The sequence below is a fragment of the Ailuropoda melanoleuca genome, chromosome 1 (genome assembly GCF_002007445.2).
Source record: "Ailuropoda melanoleuca isolate Jingjing chromosome 1, ASM200744v2, whole genome shotgun sequence".
NCBI classification, from domain to species: Eukaryota; Metazoa; Chordata; class Mammalia; order Carnivora; family Ursidae; genus Ailuropoda; species Ailuropoda melanoleuca.
The window spans coordinates 207495367-207513189 of record NC_048218.1 but is presented as its reverse complement, the minus strand read 5'-3'; the positions used below and the strand labels follow the sequence as shown (position 1 = coordinate 207513189).

Here is a 17823-nt window from a genome sequence, read left to right as displayed (position 1 = left end):
TAGTGGTTAGCAGTGTCAGCTGTGGAGCCAGACTGTCTGTGTTGGAATCCAGGCTCCTCTACTAATTGTATTTTTTTAAAAAATTGTATTTTTAAGAAATCTCTACAACCAATATGGGGCTCGAACTTACAACCCTGAGATCAAACGTTGCATGTTCTATTGACTGAGCCATCTAGGTGCCCCTCTACTAATTGTATTCTCGAGTAAAGTTCCTTAATCTCTTACCTTGCTTTCTTATCTGTAACATGGAGGTGTTGAATAGTAGCTACTGTTGGGAGATACTCCTCCATGGTCTCTTGCACTTGACTTGTTGTGTATGCCGAGAATGTAAGGCCTTGACTTTTCCTTATCTGGGTCATTTCTCTGGGTTCTGTTCACAGAGAGTTGCCTAGTAGAATGAGGCAATGTCTCCCTTTGGGACAAAGAGCAGGCATGTTTAATGCTTACTATAAAAGCAGTGGGTTCCCTGTGCGCTTTGTTCCTTACTTGTAATGCAGTTCACTGCAAGTACAGGCATTCATTTGGGCCCATGATGTGGCCCCCATAAGACTTGGGGGCCAAAAGGGAACTGATAGCAATATCCTTGTGTTTGTGTTACTTGCTGTGCAGTGAGTAATAAAGTCCTTTGTCTTTAATCCAGGAGTCTGTTTTCTGCCAGCATCTATGAAACAGTAACAGACTAACTTACTAGCTTGTGTCAAATCCCAGACTTAGAAGCTATCTTCATATGGTTGTTGTAAAGTTTAAATGAATTAACACGTTAATCACTTACAGCATTGCCTAGGACATAGTAAGCATTTACTGAAAGTTAGCCATGAAGATTTTCTTTAAGCATTCTTTTTGTATTCTCTGCATTGAATTTTTAGACATAAATAAAGATAAGGCTCAGAAGATTAAGATTGCTGTACTTAACTATTATATGGTGAAGATGTACATTGTAACTAACTGGATTTATTTTAGTTTCTTGAATTTTTTTTAAGATTTATTTATTTGAGAGAGAGAGTGGGAGCACGCATGGAGGAGAGGGGCAGAGGGAGAGAGAGAGAGACAGTCCCAAGCGGACTCTGTGCTGAGACCCTGAGATCATGACCTGAACCGAAACCAAGAGTTGATCGCTTAACCAACTGTGCTGCCCCGGTGCCCCTAGTTTCTTGTATTAATTGCAAATAATGAATATCCATTAATAACACACTTTAAAAACTCATATAGAAAACCAAACAAAATACTTTTAATGACTAAAACATCCAGAGAGCAGTTGAATTTTAACAATTACTATTTTAATTAACATCGGTGTATGCTTTGGCTCTTGATAACTGGTCAACTCTTAATCTTTTTGTACTGCATCTAAAAATTGCATTAAAATTATAACAGTGATGCGTATTTGTGAAAATTTATGGAACTGTGGATAAGTATAAAGAGACTAAGTTAGCCGTGAAAGTGTTAACTCCAAGAGAAAACCAATTATTTCACATTTTTGTGTATTTTGGGTTGCTTACCTTTAAAATCTTTACATGGATCTGTGAAAGTAGTGACTATCTTCATATTATTAGTTAGTGTCACTATTTTAAGTAGTTCAGTGAATAAAAATAGGGTAACTGTTTTTATTTTATTTTTATTTTTTATTTTTTTAAAAGATTTTATTTATTTATTTGACAGAAAGAGACAGCCAGTGAGATAGGGAACACAAGCAGGGGGAGTGGGAGAGGAAGAAGCAGGCTCCTACCAGAGGAGCCTGGTGTGGGGCTCGATCCCAGAACGCTGGGATCACACCCTGAGCCGAAGGCAGATGCTTAGCGACTGACCCACCCAGGTGCCCCTGGGGGTAACTGATTTTAATATAGTGCTAATTGTTTAGCTGCACAACACATTTTGGATGTAGTGGATACACTAGATTTAGTAAGATACAAACGTAATGTAAAATAGAACTGTCAGAATGCAGGCTTATTTTGACCACTGGTGTTCAAAAGAAGGAAAGGGTGTGATTACACAATTTCTTAGATATGTTTTGTTCTTCAGTCTTAGTATAAAGGAGGCATGAAAGGCATCACCATTCTGTGGAGGTAAAGAAGTTAGGAGAGAGAAATAATTTTTATTCTGTTTAGTGTTTGACTAAAGCACAGAAGCAGGCATGTTGTCTGGATGAGAAGTAGACAATGAGTGCTGGTGTTCACTAACTAGCCTGTTTAAAATATTTTGTAAGTTTTTCTCTGTGCTTTTTGTGATTCTTTATGTATTTGTATACAGTAAGATTTGTCTGCTTGCTTGATATTAATTGTATCACATGGAATTAAACAGTTATTGGGCATCATCCAGATTTTGCTCCGAATGGTTTGTAAAACAGATACGGTGCTTGTTTTGGTAGAGTGCATGGTCTGGTGGGGGGTCATGGACACCTTTGGCAGGCTTTTTTCCAAATAATGTTTTTAAGTGAATAAAATAAAATACATAAGATTGCAAAGGTAAATGATTATATTGAAATATTATCAAAATAGCAGAAAGCCAAAATTGTAATTTTATAATGTATTTTTTGTGCGTATATTCATGATGAAATAAGGTTTTAGGATTTGAAATTTCAAAGGTTAGTAATAAAATAAAGATGAATTTTTTCCTCCCAAGAACCTAGAACCCCTGATTAAATAAATATATCCTAAAAATTTTTTAATTGTTTTATTTTTAAATTCTTTTGGGTGGGGGCAGTGTAGAGGGAGAAAGAGAATGAATCTCAGGCAGACTCCATGCTTAGCGCAGAGCCTGATGCAGGACTTGATCTCAGGACCCTGAGATCATGACCTGAGCCTAAACCAAGAGTTGGGTGCTTAACTGACAGAGCCACCCAGGTTGCCTCTAAATAAATACATTTTTAAAATTCATTCAGATACAAGGTGCTTTGAAAGAATGTGTTATGTATTAGTAAGGGAGGCCATATGTAGACTCTGGAATATTTTTAACATCTGAGGGTCTATTCTGTCATGTTGGTGAGTTTATTGAATATTTTTTTAGGATATATACAAAGAATTAAGCTTTGAGGGAAATAATTTCCTAATTGTCCAAAATCAAAAGGTATTATTTCCATGAACTTGGTTGTGAGGTAAATGCTCTCTTTGCTTGATAATTTTAGCCAGCACAGCTTTAAAAATAAACAAATACGCTGTATTCTGTATTTTCAGTTTTCATTTCATATTCTTCATAATTCAACAAATGATTCCTCAGTAACATGGTGCTAGTAAAATATTAACATTTCCCATTCACATTAATGTATTCATAGAACTTCTGAGCTCCTGGGCGGTGTGCTGCAGTGAAGTGAGCAGGGCTGAGCACCCCTGCACCGTCGAGGTTCACAGGCCTGATTTTCAACCCCTGCTTTGCTTCCCGTGAGCTGTGTGATCTCGGGCTTGCTGTTTAACTTTCTGACTTTGTTTCCTTATTGTGTAGATGAGGATAGTATGTCAGATATTACTATTCTTTTTTTAAAAGAGAAGAATCAAATGAGAGAACTATTAGGTGCACACCTCTGTTTGTCTTTTCAGCTTGAGCTGGGCTTTTAATGCCTTTTTGAATCCTTTCTGAGCTGTACTCCCACCTCTTCCTTGACTCTCATCACACCTGTGCCTCCATCATGACAAGGGTGCTATCCTATTATTATTCACTGTCTCCTGACTAGATCCATTGAGGATAGAAATCCTGACTCTGTTATAAAAACTGGCTACTATTTGAATAGAATATATGGTACATAGTAGTTACTCAAAGATTTGTTTGGTAAAAGTCATTCTAAAGTAATGATTTATTAACTCGTCAGCAAAGAGCCAGAAGCTGCTAAAACAAATGTTCTCTTTATTTTTATTACTTCCCACAGTGTAGTGTAATAATGTGTGAGCTGACATCAAAAGTTTGGTATCTTAGTGGGTGATACCCAACTAGATGGGGAAGTAAATGGATAGAATATCGTGTGTGAATGTAGGTAATCAGAATAGCAACCACATACCTACCCTTACCATATACATAAGGCATTGGGCTGAGTGCTTCCTAAAGACAGTTTTATATGAGGTGGTATTAGCTATCTTTTAAATGATTAACAAACTGAAATTGAGATGAGCTGACTTGCCAAGGCCGCACTGCTTGCTAATGCAGATCGAGGACCATTTGATTCCAAGCCTTTGATTTTAACTAATACCCCAAACTAAAACAAGTGTTTGCTGTTCATTCACAGAAGCAACTATTTGGGGCTATGAGTAGGAGTCATGGGAAGAATGGCATTGCTTAGGGGCAGGGGTTAGATCTGATTTACTGTTGCATCCCCAGAGATTTGCACAGCGCTTAGGCCATGCCACTGAGTGAAGTACACAGGCCATCCAGGTTTTCTTAGGAACTTCCTTACACGTGATGGGGTCCTTCAGTCTAGTTACCTCTGCACATGTGCCACCTAGTGGTTCAAGATTAGACACAGGTAGGGGCTGCCGATAAAATCCTCTCTGTCATCCCCATGGTCAGTTTTAAAATATTTTGACTGGCGATGGGTAGTAAGGAGGGCATGTATTGCATGGTGCACTGGGTGTTATATGCAACTAATGAATCATCGAACTTTACATCGGAAACCAGGGATGTACTGTATGGTGACTAACATAATAAAAAAACATCAAAAAATAAAATAAAATAAAATATTTTGTGACCAAGTTGCAGTGCCTTTGAAGTTCACAGTAAGGAGAAAGATACACGGAATATTTTATATCAAAGAGAAATATAACACAGAAATTTTTAAAATGTAAAAAGTGCCTGCTTACTCTCATTTCATAGTTTTAGACCGTTAGGCATTTGAATGAATAGAATGCCATGAAAGGCAAAAACTCTGCAAAGTAGCAGAGTAGCCGAGCCTGGGCTATTTTATTGGTTGAATTGGCTAGCTTTTGTGGTTTCCGTACAGGCACAGGATGGGGTTCAAGAGCGCATTTTTAGTAGTAAACTGTGGATAAGCAGGTGCTGGCGTCAGAACTATTCCCTTGGCTGTCATTGAGTTTACAGTTGTTTCACCAGAGTGTTTCTGGTTGACATCTTTGGTTGGATATTTGGATGACATCATTTTTAGCCAGAGCAATCTGTTTCACATTCTGCTGTGAAGACTTGGGCTAGGAGCAGAGAGAGACATAACGTTAGTTTAATTGTCCTGGCTTGACTTTGACGGATAGTAAGATCTAATTTTTTGTACTAAACCAAGAGTGACAATTAAAAAAGATAGGTTCTGTCATTATGTATAGTTTCACATATTAGGGATACTTTTTTCTGTTTCTATTTTGTGGCTGGATCTGCTCCCTAGGAAGCAGTCATAAGATTCCTCTTTATTTCTCCTTATTCCTTAAAAAACAAATGACTAAAACAACAAAATCCAAACCAAAGTCCAGCCCAAAGCCATCAATCTCTACTGTGTCTTTAGCAGATCCAGGAGATCATGGGCAAACCCAGTAGCAGTAATAGCTGGAAGCAAAAGGAGAACAGGATGAGCTCATGAAGCCTGCCTTACTATTATCCTCTTTGTGGATCAGGCCTGTTCCAGATTCCATTAGGGAAAAAAACTCCCTCTAGTCTGGATCTGTTTCTTGCTTCTCTGAAATGCAGGGAGCCTAATTTCTGAAGGTTGTGTACCCGAATACCTACCAGCCTACCATTAACATTTATGTTTAACCTTGCCATCTCTTTCTGATCTAATTTGAGAAGGAAAGGGAGAGAGAGAGAGAGAACAGACACACACTGAGAGACAGACGGTCTTCCTACTGGTTTCCCCTTAGTTATAAGCAACAAAAAAGCTCCTAAAAATATTGAAAGTCTTATGTATTTTCTTTTTGAGGGAGATCAAAATAAGGAAGTAATTGGGACTGTGCTACAGTTTGCCTGGAGAAGAATTTTGACGAGAGGCCATAAGTGGTAGATAGCAGCATATGCCGAAAACAGACAGGCTGCACCCTGTTGGAGGGAATGCAGTTTAGGGGTGGAGGCTAAACAGAGCTGCCCCTTAGGAGAAAAGTGCTCCCAGGGCAAAATAATGGCACATGACCCTGTGGCTCAGGATCTGTGAGCTTCTGAGGTACTCTTCTTATTACTCCTCTTATCTTGACTCTTACCCTTCCTTTTTACCTAGTAATAGGAATGGTACAAAAAGAGCATATCCTGCATTTGCTCAGGGCATCTCTGGGTAGAAATGAAATGCTTCCTTAAAGGCATTTTTATATATGGTCATTTTATAAGTGTTTTGAATATAATAAGCAGAGAGAACCTGTCTAGTGGAACCATGTTACTTTCTGTCTTTGGTTATAAAAGCACTTAGAGGGCAAGCAACACAAAATAACTTTTGGGTCTTTTCAGATGCTTTCTCTAGACCTATAGGCTCTGGAGGCACCTGGTCTGCTTTCCAGGTTATTGCAAGTTACAGATCTGCCAAATACTTTGATACACCATAAAAAGGGTCAGTTGATTTCCAAACTCCAGTATCACTCTTCTCATTGCCTGATCACCAACCCACATTTTAAGGGTTTGTTATGGCGGTTACGTACTCCTGTGTTAACTGGGGCATGGGTTAAAATGCTGTAAACAGAGACCCCAAATTACAGCAGGGGTGTAAATAAAACAAATTATTATTATTTTTTCATGTAGCGTTTCTGAAAGTGAGAGGTTCAGGCATCTTTGCTCCATGTGGTTGTTTATGGACCTAGGCTCCTTTCATCTCGTTTTCCTGCCCTTCACGAGAGTGTTGTTCTCATCTGCAGCATTGCGTCCGGGTTGCTGATGTGTCTGTGTTCTGGCCATAGAAAAGAGGGATCATAACTTAGTCTACAGCAAATGCCTTCCTGTTAGGTGATATAGAAGTTGCGTGGTCACTTTTGGTCATACTGTATTGGTGAGAACTTGCCACGATTAGCTACAAAGAAGGTTGAGAAATAAAGTCAGTAGCTAAGAAGTTATGTGTCCAACTGAAATTTGCATGTAAAAGAGAGTATGGATTTTATCCTCTGTCCATTTTTCTACAGGGTAATGTGCCTTGTTCATCTTTCATGATGTAAAGTTCTTTACATTATTCTTTGATTTGAATGCCTATTTGTGGACGCAAATCACATGTATTTTCTTTCAATCTGTGATGTACTTTTTCATTTTGATCATGATATCTTTTATTATATAGAAATTTAGTGTTTTATATAGTAAAGTTTGCAAAACTTTATAATCCTTTGATACAAATATGCTTTATGTTTGTAGATTTGATTCTAGGTACTCTCTCAATTTTGTGACTAGGGATAGACAGGACAGACAACATGATTGATAGGCCCACAAGCACTTGATTTATGGTCAACTTTACTATTTCAATTTAAGAAAGAACAATGTTATTTTAATTAGGAGAACCCAAACTGTCTGTTTGATGTTTTATTTCATCATTCATTTCATGATTTGACAAGACTTATAATTATTTGTAGTTTTTCTAATGGAATAATTAATAGTTCTCAAAGTGTCAAAACACTTATCTAAACTTCATTATGAATTTAGGAGACTTTGATAGTCATAAAAATAGGAAAGTCAGATTGAAGAGCTGATCTGAGAGATGTGAGATCAAATTTGGTGTGGAATTTAATGTTCCAGCGGCTAGATATGTCCAGAATGCAGTGAAAGTCTGGTCTGAAACTCAGGAGAGGAGCCAGGGCTGCCAGTGTCAGCTGATAACCATGAAGCCCAGAGGAGACTGTTAAAACCTGGATAATCTTTAAGTTTTTCAAGAAGAAAGAGCGTGTACAGAACATCCTGAGGGCTATCCCCACATTTATAGGTCTAAAAGAAACCAGCTGAAGAGACAGATACGAGGTCATTTAATTTTCATTAGCAACCTTGTGAGATACATGGTAGCTTTTTGGTTTTGCAGATGAGATGGTGGAAAATTGGGAGATGACTTTACATAAATTGTATAGACAGTAGTTTGTAGACTTGGTACTTGAAGAGCTGGTCTTGATGACTCTGAAGCCTGTAGAAACCCATTACATCTCCTGCTTATAAAAGATGGGAGAGCCTTTCACTGAGGAGGAGGTTGTCCTTGGTGCCAGATGAATTTCTAGAAAGTTTGAAGGCTTGCAAGTAGCCCCTGGATTGTTAATTCTGTTGCTGTTGGTGGTGGTGGTGAGAACAGCGTTGCAGGGGGAGGATGCCCCATTAGGAAGGTAATGGAGTGTGGCCGCTCCCAAGTCCCATTTCATGAATTTTATTGGGAAAAGGAAGGAGAGATAGGAGGAGTTTGAAGGACTATAAGTGCTTGGTATTTGTTTCTTTGGTTTGGGGTGGTGGTGCAGAAAGGTCTAAGTCAATTTCGAGTTAGGAAAGAAGGACTAACTGGAGCGTGGAATTGCATCAGGAGCACTGGTTGGAGGGACAGTGCCTGTTCACGTCCAGTGATGCAGTCTCCGAGAGTGGATAGACTGTTTTTATTTAAGGAGGTGATAGTGTTTGTTAACTTGCATCCTAAGGAAGTATGTCTGAGGTGTTTGAGTTTGGAGTCGTGAGGGTAAATGAAAAAGGCAATGGAGTCAAGATGTGCTCTTTTCAAATATTTACCTTTGGAATGGCTACTAATTAAAGCTGTAATGATTGTTGTAAATGAATGATAATATTATTTGTAAATTGTGAAGAACCTTTTTTTAAGTGAGTCACTTTGAAATACATTTGTTCTGTAGATGTACTGCTATAATCCTACAAACAGGGTTCTTCACGGTTATTACTAAGATGAAACTCCAATGAGTCAGTTGTAAGGTGCACACAAAGAACAGTGTGCCGTGTTTCACATTATTGCGATGATCATGTTGCAGTAGACAGTAAATATGAACCACGCCATTACATACATAAACTTTTCCTGTATTAATGAAGTGCTGCCGTTGCTCTTTGAATCTTCTTCCTGTGTCATGTATGCTTTACAGATAAATTCACCAAAGATTGATTTAAATGCGAAAATGACTTCTTATATCCTCTTGTTCACTGTTAAGCAGAAGTCAAAGAACAGTCTGCAGAAGAGGATGCCGAAGCAGAAGCGGACAACAGCAAACGGCCGCTCCCCGTCCTTCAGCGCTCTGTGTCCGAGGAAGCTGCCGGCTCCCTGGTCTCTGTTGGCGTAGAAGCCAAAATCAGGTTAGAGAATGACCGCATCCGGACTGGGGGTTAGTGACAGGCGGGGAGCTGGCGATAGAGAGGGTTCAGAGAGTACACGCTTTGCATGCAAATATGGATGGGATTTTATTATTTAATAGTTTTAGATTTATGGCTGATGCCTCTGTGTGTTGTTGGGGTAAAGCATGTCTATGGGCTTAGGTGATGGTGGAACAGCAGTAGACTAGCATGTTACCCTGCTCTCTGCAGACCAGAACAGAGTATCACCAGCACGCTAGCCCTGGCCAGAGAAAGAGCTTCAAGCTTTTAGCCTAAGGGTTTATTTTGATATTTACCTGTAAACTTTTATACTCTTGTTCCTTACTCTTTCTTCATTCTTTAAAAAAAGAAATAGAGGATGTTATAACCTATCTGTGTATACTTCAGCTTTGAAGTCTTGGAGTTTTTTTCGACCTTATTTGAAAGACATGAATGAAACTGTAAAAGCATTTATCAGTTGAATACTCCCATCTTCTTGAAACGTTTTCTTTCTTTTGCTTTTGGCACCCCTGCCTCCTCATTTTTTGCTGGCTTCTGCAGAGACTCCCTGCTTTTATAATGTTGGGGTCCTCAGGGAAGTCTTCAGCATGCATAATTTTATCTCTGCTCCCTTCCTGAGAATGCTCATTCAGTGTGATGGCTGAGGGTTCAGTCTGCATGCTGAGGAACCCCCATATTTGTATTTCCAGGGGTGACCTTTCTCTGAACCTCAGACTTTCCTATCCGTCTGTCTGCTTGACATCTCCATTTGGAGGTATACTAGACACCTCACCCATACATGGTTTATTCCCCATTTTGGGGAAGGTTTGAAAAAATCTCAAAATAAAAGAGTAGACTGAACAATAAAACAGTTCCAAACACACTTTGCCCATTAACCCTGCTTTCTTTTTTTTTTTTTTTTTAAGATTTTATTTATTTGAGACAGAGCATGAGCATGAGCAGTGGGGGAGGGGCAGAGGGAGAGAGAGAGAGAGAGAGAGAGAGAGAAGCAGACTTCCCACTGAGCAGGGAACCCGTCGTGGGCTCATGACCTGAGCTGATGGCAGACGCTTCACCAACTGAGCCACCCAGGTGTCCCCCCGCTTTATTTTTCTCAGTAGCACTTGTTATTTCTCAGTTCATTTGATTATTTAATTATCGATATCATGCGAGTTCTGTGAAGGCAGTACTTTTTTCTGTTTTCTATTGGATGGATAATTATTTTCTGTTCATTATACATTGTATTTTGTTTTTTAAGATCATTTCCCTTAAAACTCAAGCCTTATGTCTCTACCCTATTGAGTTTAATTTTGAAAGAATTCAAACTTAACCATTCCAATTGGTTTCTTAGTCTTAACAATTAAGTGCTTTATCATATTTCCATATCTCTTTGCATCTCTTATCTAGCATCTCGTGCTGTAGTTATTTTAAATATATATTTCCTATTTCTGTTTCCCTTGTCTTGGCCCCCTAACTTTTTCCCCCTAATTTTAAAATTTGAGGTTTAATTTATATATAGTGAAATTCACCCATTTTGTGGGTTGACAGTTGTATACAGTGACATAACCACAACCACCATGAGATGAAGAACAGCCCATCATACTGAAAAAGTCCCCGATGCCTGTTTGTGGCCAACCCTGACTCCAACTTCTGCCCTTGGCAACCGCTTGTCTTCTGTAGGTCCCTGTTGTTTTGTCTTTACAGTAACATAGAATGGAATTGTAGAGTATGTGATCTTTTGATTTGAGCCTTTTTTACTTAGGTAATGCGTTTTTTACCTTTTTCTGGCCTTTTTACCCATCTGTGTTCTTCTGTGTATCAGTAATTGCCTTCTTCTTATTGCTGAACAGGATTCTGTTTTATGGAGGCTCCTATCACAGTTTATCCATTTCCTAGTTGAGGAATATTTGGGTAGTTTCCAGTTTGGGGCATTATGAATATAATTGGTATAAATATTCACTCACAGGTTTTGCTGTGAACATAGGGTTTATATTTCACTTGGGTAAATACCTGGGCTAGGAGAAAGGTAATTTGAAAAGAAAATTGCCAAAGTGTGTTTTGTGTGTGGCTCTATGTTTTGCATTCTCACTGATGATGTATGAGAGTGCAGTCAGAGCATAGGATTAACAGAACATTTCTTGTTCTGATTCAGCTTTGCTCTCTTAGATAGGCAGTGTGCCCTTTGGTTTCAAGGGTTCTGTGTTCTCAGTGATCCTGCCATTATGCCAGCTGTAGGATACCTATAATGGCCTGAGTCCAGGACAGTCTTGCTTCTCCTCTAGGGTTAAAGCCCCCTTCCCCACCTCACTGTTCCTCCATCTGCAGTTGGTCTTCACTGTTGTAGGGAGTGATTTTTCCTGTCCTCCTCTCACCAGCCTAAGGCTTTTGTTCCCCAGGGAAAATGCGGGAGAAAGATCTGGGTGGGTCTTTGTGCCTTCCCCATACTGCTGTTGTTCCACTCCCCAGGCTTTGTGCCATGACCAGCACATTCTCCAGACTCGTCGCCACACTTCCAGTGTTGTGCGTAAGCATCTGAAGTGGTTCGCAGAGAGAAGAGTATGAGTGGGTTAGAATTTACCCTGTGTCTTTGGGTCCCAGATACTCTGTATTCTCACACTATCTCACACTTGGACTTTAGCACTTTGTTAAAAATTTTCACTGAATTCTTCTTATGCTGCTTGTATGACATACCGTGGCCTTTTTCTCAGATTAAGCAAATGCTTGTGTCTCATCTCTTTTTGAACGTGCCTTTCATTCAGTTGGAGGTGAATTGGTTGCCCTGTGACTTCTGCAATTTGATGTGTTCAAGAAAAGTGAATTTGTAGATTGTCTGATGAGATTTTGCTGTGAGGGTGGGAACAGTGCTCTTTGCAGCTTTCTTTCTTTCTTTTTTTAAAGATTTCATTTATTTATTTATTTGACAGAGAGATTGCCAGCGAGAGGGAACACAAGCAGGGGGAGTGGGAGAGGAAGAAGCAGGCTCCCAGCAGAGCAGGGAGCCCAATGTGGGGCTCGATCCCAGGACTCTGGGATCACTCCCTGAGCCAAAGGCAGAACGACTGAGCCACCCAGGCTCCCGCTTTGCAGCTTTCTACACCCAAACTGAAGACAGGAATTTCCTTTGTCCCACCGTTAAAGTTAATAAATTACTGTGAGATACTGAGATGACTGTCCTTAACTTCTTCCATTTCTTGAAACCTTTCCTAATTCTTTAGTGATTTCCTTTCCTAATTCTTTAGTGATTTCAGTACTTCTATAAAATTATGTTCATTGTGGATCTGTTGTGTGGCAAAATTCCTGTGCTCTCACAAGCCTGGGATTACTTTTACTCACCATTACATTTGAGTGATGGTTTTGGGTATGACATTGAAGGTGAAGGTATTTTCTGTCAGTCCTTCAAGGGGCGCCTGGGTGGCTCAGTCAGTGAAGTGTGTCTGCCTTTGGCTTGGGTCATGATCCCAGGGTTCTGGGATCGAGCTCCTTGTCAGGCTCCCTGCTCAGCGGTGAGCCTGCTTCTCCCTCTCCCTCTGCCTGCCTCTCTGCTTGTGCTCTCTTTATCTCTCTGTCAAATAAATAAATAAATGAAATCTTTTAAAAAAATACTTTAAAAACATTGCTCCATTTTCTAATCACTTTGTTGTAATCAGTGTTGTTGATAAGAATGTCCATCTGATTGTTGCTCCTCTTGGGTAATGCTTCCAGGGTAAGAAGAAAATCAGATGGGGTATGCTGAAAGAAATGTAAGCCTTAGTAGCTTGAGAAAGTCATAAGTAAGAAAATAATAAGGGGGCGCCTGGGTGGCTCAGTTGTTAAGCACCTGCCTTTGGCTCAGGGCGTGATTCCAGGGTCCTGGGATCGAGCCCCACATCAGCCTACTCTGCTGAGAGCCTGCTTCTTCCTCTCCCACTCCCCCTGCCTGTGTTCCCTCTCTCGCTGGCTGTCTCTCTCTCTCTCTCTCTGTCAATAAATAAATAAAATCTTAAAAAAAAAAAAGAAAATAAGGTTAATAAGATACTAGCAAAGGATACTGGTGGTCATATCTTTTAGTCAAGAGGGAAAACTATTTTTTTTTTCCTTTTGACCTTTTCAAAAAGTAGACCATATTTTTTTTTTTTAAAGATTTTATTTATTTATTCGACAGAGATAGAGACAGCCAGCGAGAGAGGGAACACAAGCAGGGGGAGTGGGAGAGGAAGAAGCAGGCTTATAGCAGAGGAGCCTGATGTGGGGCTCGATCCCATAACGCCAGGATCACGCCCTGAGCCGAAGGCAGATGCTTAACCGCTGTGCCACCCAGGCGCCCCAAAAGTAGACCATATTTAAATGTGTGTATGTATATGAACGTGTGTTTTTCTGTCTGTCTCAGTGGACAACACTGTTCATCATGAAATTGAAAAACGTAAATAGGTAACTTTTATAAAGGTAATTAGTTGAGGGACACAATTTGAATTTAACTTAAGATAAAAAAAAATTTCCTAAAAATATTATAGTTTATCACCTGTTAATGTAAGACATGAAAGCTCATGGAATAGATAGTACGAGGTTATGGTGCAAACTTCAGTGCCCCAGAAGGGACGTTTGGGTGGAGCAGCTGTAAATATGTCATCAAGAGAAATATATCCAAGAGGAGTGGTCCTTTTATTCTCTTTATTATAATTTTTAAATATTTTTTCATTTTTATTGTGATAAAAGTATAAGTAATACTTTAAAACTGTTGTTTTTTTTTTTTTGAGATTTTATTTATTTGAGAGCGTAGGGGAAGGGTCAGAGGGAGAAAGAGAGACTCTCAGTCAGACTCCCTACTGAGCGCAGATCCCAGTGCACAGCACGCCGACCCTGAGATCATGACAAGAGCTGAAATCAAGAGTTAGACGCTTAACTGAGCCACCCAGATACCCCTAAAACAATATTTTAAAAAATTAAAATCAGTACAGAAAAATCTGTAATGAATGAAATATCATATATATATTTTTAAAGCTAAGAAATACTGTTTTTCTTTATTCTGGTATTTTTTTTAAGTTTTTATTTAAATCCAGTTCGTTAAAATACAGTGTAATGTGAGTGTCAGGTGTTATAGTATAGTGATTTAACACTTCCATACGTCACCCAGTGCTCATCACAACAAATGCCCTCCCTAATCCCCATCACCTCTGTCCCCGTCCTCCCACCCACCTCCCCTCTCCCAACCAGCAGTGGGTTCTCTGTACTTAAGAATCTGTTTTCTGGTTTACTGCTCTTCCCCCCCCCCAATGTTCTTCTGTTTTGTTTCTTAAATTCCACATATCAGCAAAGGGAGAAGAAAAAGAAAAAGAGTGACGCAAACCAAGAAACAGACTCTTAACTTAAGAGAACAAACTGAGGGTTACCCAGGGGAGGGGTGTGTGTGGGGGGAATGGACGAAATCAGTGATGGGAATTATAAGGAGGGCGCTTGTCCTGATGAGCACCCAGTGTTGTATGGAAATGTTGAATCACTAGGTTCTGCACCTGAAACTAATACTGCAGTGTTTGTTAACTAACTGGAATTTAAATAAAAACTTGAGTAAAATAACATATTGCATCATAATAAAAATAAAATAAGTGGCAAATGGATAAAATGAGAAAGAATACTGTTAACAGGTGAAGCTGATTGATGGGTTCATGAGCCTTTATTAACTATTATTCTACTTCTGTATCTTTGTTTAAAAATTTCCATAATAAAAAGTCAAAGATGTATGTGATCTTTAAAAAACAAGCCTGCCAAACAACAACAGAATTCCACATGAGTGAAATCATATGGTATTTGTCTTTCTCTGACTTAATTCGCTTAGCATACTACTCTCTAGCTCCATCCCTGTTGTGGCAGATGGCAAGATTTCATCCTATTTTTGCCTAATATTCCATTGTGCGTATATATATATACACACACACCACATCTTATTTATCCATTCATCAATGGATAGACACTTGGGCTGCATTCATATCTTGGCTATTGTTAATAATGCTGCCGTAAACGTAGGGAGTGCATGTGTCCCTTTTAGTTAGTGTTTTTGTATTCTCTGGGTAGATACCCAGGAGCGTGATTGCCGGATCATAGGGTAGCTCTATTTTTAACTTTTTCAGGAACCTCCATACTGTTTCCCACAGTAGCTGCACCATTTTGCATTTCCACCAGCAGTGCAAGAGTGTTCCCCTTTCATGGTCCCTTATTAAGCATCTGTTCCATAAGCGTATATTGTTTTTTGTCTTTTAACTTTTTAATTTTATTTTAGTTAATAGATGTTATTGTTTAGAATAAATTTAGGCTTTCAGAAAAATTGGACAGATTGGTACAGAGAGTTCCCATTACCAGCCTGCCTTCCTTCCCTGAGTTTCCCCTTTATTAGCATTGGGTCTTAGTGTGGTACATTTGTTACAGTTGATAAACTCGTATTGATATGTTATTATTAACTAAACTCCATAGTTTACATTAGGGTTTATTCTTTCTCTTATATAGTTCTATGAGTTTTGACAAATGCCTAATGTCATGCATTTGCCATTATAATGTATCATGGGAAATAGTTTCACTGCCCTAAAATCTCCTGTGCTCCACCTGTTAATCCCTTTTCCACTCCTATTAAACACACACCCCTCATCACTGACTACTTACCCCAGTAAGTACTTAAATCTACGTTTTTATGTCTCCGTGTTTGTTCGCGTGTGTTTTGTATCTACATCCTGCATAAAGAGTGGTCCGTCAGGTGCTTAAATAAAACTGTGTCACCATAGGTATTACAGAGCCCGTATGTCACTAAACCCTACCCTCTTTCCCAGCCTCAGCTTTCCCTTCTTTATTCTTCTTTATTACTTCCATTTTCTTGAATTAGATTAAAAAGAAAATTATTTTTCTAGGTACAAGCTAGAACTTTTTGATTTGGTAGGTCTGCTACTTTTAAAAGTCATGCTATGAATTGCAAATGTATAATTGATTATTGAACTTAATTGTTCTTATGACCTATACGTACTCAAGCTTAGTTGGTGCTAAAATTGTAATATTTAATTTTAAAGCACAGGTATCTATAGTCTGTCACTTTAAAAATTAGTTGAATAAAACTACTTTCTCTTTCTCTGTCTTTCTTACTTTTCATTTCCACCAGTGAACAGCTCTGCGCTTTTTGTTACTGTGGTGAAAAAAGTTCCTTAGGACAAGGAGACTTAAAACAATTTAGAGTAACGCCTGGATTTATCTTGCCATGGAAAAGCCAGCCTTCTAAGAAGAAGGACATTGATGACAACAGCAATGGAACCTGTGAGAAAATACAAAACTCAGCACCACGAAAACAAAGAGGACAGAGAAAGTAAGCAATTTTGAATAAATGGTTGGAATGCAGTAAGGCTATCTATAATTTATTTTCATCTCGGTGAATATACAAATGGAGTTGTTACTCAGTCATTTCTCATGTTTTTCAACATTCGTAGGATGCTTTATGCCTCATCATTATCCCCATAAAACAGTCCTTTTCTCAAAATTTCTTGTGTGAAAGAAAGTGTGTTATCTTAATTGTATATTGAAATCAGTGTGATCACAAAAGTTAACCTTTAGAAGAAAACTTTAAAGAACATAACATAAACCTAGAAGGAATTTATGGAAAGAAGGTAAACAGATCAATGAAGTCATTCTTTCATTCCTTTGAATAAGCTTTTGATTGTAAGAATATAACCTAACAGAATGACAAAACCAAGATGATTTTCTCTACCCATGTTCTTAATTTGTTATCTAGTTATTTTTATGGTTCAGAGAATATTGAGTTGTCCAGTAAACTATTATAATACAGGGTTAACTTTCTAAGTAATTATATGCTCAGAATGCCCTTTCTAAAGTTAAAGAAGAAGCTCTTCTTTTTTAATGAAATAAGAATTTACTAAGGTATTTGTATAACTATACATGTGTGTCTGTATTCATCAACATTATAGTTACCTAACACTTCACTCTAATATGTTTAATTTTGGAGTTAAACTTTTTTTTTTTTTTTAATATGTTGCTGAATTTTGTTTAAAGACCATCTTAATATGTGGATTTGGCTCTGGTAGTTGAGGGAGTAGAAGTTTCTGTAGTCGATGAGAAAGTGTAAAATTAATTCAGCTCGGAAGGCTAACCAGCTCTCCCCCTTGAGGGTGATGATGTAATCATCCAAGTGCTTATCTGGCTTTTATCCAAATTTAAGTACTAAGGCATTGTTGTGTTGTACTTATTTGATTGGCTCCTTGTTTTGGACTGCTGCCAATGCCTTGAAGACCTGAAGTAGGAAATGAAACAATAACAAGAAAGAATCTTTTAAAAAAATTTAAGGTGGAACAGCTTAAGGAAGTTTAGAAGTACTATGTTTAGCATCTTGATATTTGAAAGGCCAGAGCTAGATCATATAGCAGAGCTTTTCCTTTTGTAATCATTTGAGTGCTTGCATCCTAATAAAATACATCAAAAGTCTATTAAATGTTTAATGTCCATCAGTAATTAGCAAATCTAATGGACTTGACTAGTGTATATCTCATATCCTCATGTTCTGCCTTTGAATAATGACAATTATATAAACACTTATTCTGGGAAATACAATTGGGCTTCATTTACTTATTTTATAAGCTGAGTTAATTTTTATCGAAAACTTTTATGGGGTAAGATAATTATGTAAAATGGAGCTTTGGTTTAGTCTTTATATACACTTAGTGT

General features: G+C 38.4%; 1 protein-coding gene across 1 annotated transcript in view; it reads left to right on the top strand.

Annotated features, from left to right (window-relative positions):
* KMT2C (lysine methyltransferase 2C) overlaps window positions 1-17823 on the top strand; it is a 200504-nt gene that overhangs the window by 25604 nt on the left and 157077 nt on the right. The window contains exons 4-5 of the mRNA XM_034639824.1: window positions 9000-9141; window positions 16253-16453. Of these exons, the coding sequence (XP_034495715.1) occupies window positions 9000-9141; window positions 16253-16453 (343 nt within the window). The remainder of the gene's footprint in view (window positions 1-8999; window positions 9142-16252; window positions 16454-17823) is intronic.